The 5,126-nt window shown below is 43.4% G+C and overlaps 1 protein-coding gene across 1 annotated transcript; it reads right to left on the minus strand.

Moving 5' to 3' along the window:
• Window positions 1–3,198: 3,198 nt before the first annotated feature.
• Window positions 3,199–4,608, minus strand: LOC121835525. The gene has a single exon (XM_042289830.1). It carries the CDS (start codon window positions 4,606–4,608, stop codon window positions 3,571–3,573), a length of 1,038 nt encoding a protein of 345 aa, XP_042145764.1. The 3' UTR covers window positions 3,199–3,570.
• Between the last annotated feature and the right edge of the window lie 518 nt (window positions 4,609–5,126).

Raw genomic sequence — 5,126 nt, forward strand, 5'->3', positions numbered from 1 at the left:
AATAGTAAACTTCCTCACGCTGAAATACATGCACATCACAAAGAAAGAAAAGATCACTCACGTCGCGCTAACTTATAATAAATGATCTCACGTGTTAATTGGTGATAGTTATTTTTAATTACGATGGTATTTTTAAAGTTCGAAGTGCACCCACAGTTACGGCAGTGAATGCCCAAAAGTCCTGAGTTAGCTGTGGGTTGGTTAGCTGTGAGTTAGCCGTGGGTTGGTTAGCTGTGAGTTAGCCGTGACTGTGTGTGCACTGCAAATTTTACAAATAGCACCGTAATTGGAAAGAACTGACACCAACTTACACGTGAGATCATTGAGGGTGCTAACATCATAAAAATGAGTGATACTTGTGTTAGTAGTCCGTCCATTACGCTTAATGAAAAACAGTTGTTATATCTTGACACTCGAGGTTGATGTGTGATAGACATTGTCATTTGTTTTGTACAGAAAACAACCGAAGTGAGATATAACGATTTTCATACGGGTAAAAGATAAAGGAAGAAGACGAAAATACATACTGAGTTGTGACTTAGCGCGACATGAGTGATCTTTTTTTCTGGTGTGCATGTATTTTAGTGTGAGTGAGTTAACTTTTGCACTGTTCCCTACATTATGAATACCCAACTCGTCCAAACATCCATTCTAAGTTTTATTCACTGCTGTGGTCGGTCTTTGCGCACTGTTTATTTATTTATTTATTTATTTTCATACTCTCAATGCCCGGAGGCTCTACAGAGAGGAGTGGGTGGTACAGATGAAATCGTTGGCAAGCTTCTTGAAGTATGTGACGTCCTGGATGGACACGATGGAGGCAGGGAGGTGGTTCCATTCGCTAGATGTTCTTGGAATAAAAGAGTCGAAATAGATGTTCGTATGACATGTCGGCGTGCCAACCTTACACTGGTGATCGTGGCGAGGTGACACATATGACGGATGAAAAAGTAGTTGATCTTTTAGAATTAGATTAGAATAATAGACTTTATGGAAAAGACAAAGACGAAAGTATTTACGGCGTAAAGCAAGGTCAGGTAAGTCCAAAGTTGTCTTCATTGATGAAACACTAGCAGTACGAGAATAATTAGAAAGGATAAAACGGGCTGCTCGGTTCTGGACTGATTCGAGAATGTGTGATAATGTTACATGACCCGGATCCCAAACGGAACAGGCGTATTCGAGTTTTGGCCTGACTAAGGCTTTATATAATTGGAGTTTGACGGGAAGATTAGCGGAACGAAAATGGCGCCGCAAAAACCCAAGCATACGATTAGCATTATTAGAGACATAGTCGACGTGCATGTTCCAGGAAAGGTTATGAGTTATGTGAATACCAAGATACTTGTATGAAGCAACAGCATCTAATGGTATATCATTAAGGATGTATATGGCAGGGTCAGTGTTTTTAGAGAGTCGCGAAAGACGCATGCTTTTACATTTAGTAACGTTAAGCTTCATTAGGGATTCAGCGCACCAAGAAGAAACTACGTCGAGGTCTGACTGTAGTATAGCACACTCTTGGGCATTAGTAATTACGCGATAAAGTACACAGTCATCCGCGAACAATTTAATAGAGGAGACAATTTGCGATGGGAGGTCGTTAATGTAGACTAAAAACAAGAGAGGCCCTAGGACAGATCCCTGTGGTACCCCGGACGTTACAGGAGTAGTAGAAGAATTATGCCCATTGACAGAAACATATTGTGAGCGGTTAGATAAAAAACATTTAATCCAGCCCAAGATGTTAGGATCGATATTAAGTTTACTCAGTTTCAAGAGAAGTAGGTCGTGCGAGACAGAATCGAAAGCCTTAGCAAAATCTAAGAAAATGCAGTCAACTATTAGCCCGGCATCAATGGCAACCATCAGGTCATTAGTAAACGATACGAGCTGTGTTTCACAAGAAAAAAATTTTCGGAACCCGTGTTGACAATTAGTAAAAAAAGAATTGGACTCGAGAAAGGCAACAAGGTGAGAGTAAATGATATGTTCAAGTAATTTACACGGCACACTAGTCAATGATATGGGCCTGTAGTTAAGTGGGGAGTGAGCAGTACCTGATTTATGCAAAGGAACCACCTTCCCTACCTTCCAATCGTTGGGTAACGTGCAACACTGCAAAGACTGTGAAAAAATTTCGGAAAGAATCAAAGATGAATAGGTGGCGGTGCTCTTCAGGAATTTTGAGTTGATTCCGTCAATCCCAGCACACGCAGAAATTTTAAGCTTCTGGATTAAACAGTCGACACCAAATGAATCAATACTAACAGGAAACATAGGACTATAATTAGGGCTGAAAACAATGGGGTAACAGGTAGGAGTCGTGTGGGAAAAATAAGAAGCAAACACATCATTCAGGACATTGCAACAATCATTTAGATCTACAGGAACATTATTCGCATCACAAAGCTCAACCGCACTGGATCTACTACCGCTGACCACGCTCCAAAACTTTCGTGGGTTATCTTTTAAAAGAGAAAAAAGTGTACACTGATAAAACTCCTGCTTTGATTGTGCGACAGCTTGTTTATATTCCGTATCAGCAGCTTCGTAAGCGTCCCAGCGCTCAGCACTTTTTGTTAATTTTGCGCGCCGAAATAACCGTTTCTTTTTATTTCGCAGACGCTTAAGGCGTGCGTTAAACCAAGGTGCCTGTGAATTAGAGCGGATGCGCTTCAGAGGGATGTACTGGTCAGTTAGGTCACTCACTTTTTGCTTGAAGAGAGACCAATTTTCTTCAACCGTTCGCGTATGAAAACGTGAGATGTAATCAGTTAGAAACGTGTCTAATTCATTATTAATTGAAACAAAATCGGCATTTTTGTAGTCACGAATAATCTTAAATGCTTTATATGAGGAAGCAGATGCCTGCAGGTCGAACTGAATAACACAATGGTCACTTAAACCTGGTAAGTATGTTAAGGGAGACACAAGCTCAGGGGTTGTAGTGAGAATGAGATCTAATACATTGGAAGAATGAGATGAACATCGTGTAGGCTCTTGTACAAGTTGCTTTAAATTAAAATCAAGACAAAGGCTTAGAAACGAAAGAGCCTGTAATGAGTGATCACTTACTGTGGGGGTGTCACTTTTCCAGTTAATTGTGGGAAAATTAAAATCCCCCAGAAGAAGCAAAGACGAAGAAGGAAACCGTACTACCAATCTATTTAAGACATCGTGAAGCCCAGAGCAAAATGTACTAGACGAAGCGGGGGGTCGATAGCAGGCGCAAAAAATAAAATCCTTGTTTCTGACATGTACACGGGCACACACGAACTCTAATGATAGGTTAAGTGGTATAACGCTCGATATTATAGAATCACGAACAGCGATAAGAACACCGCCACCTGAGCGCGAGTCACGATTGAAACGATAAAATTTGTACATACCTTCACACTCAAAAATTTCACTGTCAGCAATTTTACTAGAAAGCCACGTTTCGGTCAGGATAACAATATCAGCTGTACACGTGTCGATAAGAGATGACAAAGCGTCGCGTTTGTTGCACACGCTTCGCACGTTAGAATACAATATTGAGATAGCGTTAGTCGCCGGGCCTTTACATAGTTATGTTGATGACGCGTGTGAATTATAATTGCTTGCACCAGGTGCGGAAACTGCGTTATCGATGCCCGGTTGCGGCGCGGAAACTGTATTATTGGCACCCGGAGAGAGAGACGCGGCGTTGTTAGCTTCACGAGCGTGACTAGGAGTCACTTCGCAAACACAATCTGTTACAGGGCAGTAAGTATACACCTTTTGATTAACGTGCAGCCTCTTTAGTTTGAGCGAGAACCTCTGACCGGTGCCTTTACCGAAATCGATTAACTTTTTACGTAACTGCCGCGTAGCCGGACAGAAATCCTCACTGACTGAAATTCCTGTTCCTTTCAACTTAAAACGCTGAGAAAACACATTCGCCTTGAATTTAGAGGAAGAGAATTTAACAATTATTGGCCGGCATTTATTAGTTGAGTATGAGCCTAATCTGTGAGCACGGGATATTGCCTCGCCAGGTAGATCTAGTCCTAACATTGTGGAAAGATTATCGCGGATATGAGATTCTGACTGCGACCAGTCTTCGGAAAGGGTGTCGGCGATACCGTAGAAAAGTAAATTGTCACGACGGGATCTATCTTCAAGCTCATTAAGTCTTGAATTCAGAACGGTAGTTTCGCCTCGGACGGCCTCACTAACAACATTAGACAGTTCAGTAGGATGCTTTGGCACATCTAGTAATTCTACAAGTGATTCGACTGCTGCAAGTCTTGAATTGATGTCTAACACTTTTAGTTCTAGCTGATGCTGGTTATCTTTGACCTGATTTAGCATGTCAACCATTTCGGTATGACGCGCATCGTTTTTAGAAGACTGTTCAGCAATGGCAGCCAGAATATCAGCGTTAGTGATAGGGCCGGGGTTTAATTCAACGTCCCCAGACAACAAAAGTAACTTAAAAACGTGAACACACATATAAGCAATTCTAAGAAAAACCAGCGGGCACTGGAGGAGCAGCAGAAAGCCATTACAGGATCGTTTAACGTGAAAAGATGGGTATTTACGAACCTGCAGAATGAAGCAGAAGGGATTTTGAAGCGACTGCATAGCCGCCGCTCCTCTGTGCCCACTGAAAGCGTCCTGCGGTGACCAGGCGCTTAAATTCGCAGAGAATCCTGCTGTCGTTGACGATGATGCTGGCTTGGTGAAGGGGAGGGACGAAACTGTGGCATCGAACACGGGCGCGATGTCGTCACCGATAGCCGCCAGGACAGTGCATGATGACGGTGCAGAGATGGTGGCTGGCTGTCGAGGAGGAGGTAGCCCTGTCCCAAGGAAGGCCAAAATCTGCAGAATGAAGCAGAAGGGATTTTGAAGCGACTGCATAGCCGCCGCTCCTCTGTGCCCGCTGAAAGCGTCCTGCGGTGACCAGGCGCTTAAATTCGCAGAGAATCCTGCTGTCGTTGACGATGATGCTGGCTTGGTGAAGGGGAGGGACGAAACTGTGGCATCGAACACGGGCGCGATGTCGTCACCGATAGCCGCCAGGACAGTGCATGATGACGGTGCAGAGATGGTGGCTGGCTGTCGAGGAGGAGGTAGCCCTGTCCCAAGGAAGGCCAAAA

Source organism: Ixodes scapularis, unplaced genomic scaffold, assembly GCF_016920785.2.
Source record: "Ixodes scapularis isolate PalLabHiFi unplaced genomic scaffold, ASM1692078v2 PGA_scaffold13__105_contigs__length_92229423, whole genome shotgun sequence".
In the NCBI taxonomy this organism is placed as follows: domain Eukaryota; kingdom Metazoa; phylum Arthropoda; class Arachnida; order Ixodida; family Ixodidae; genus Ixodes; species Ixodes scapularis.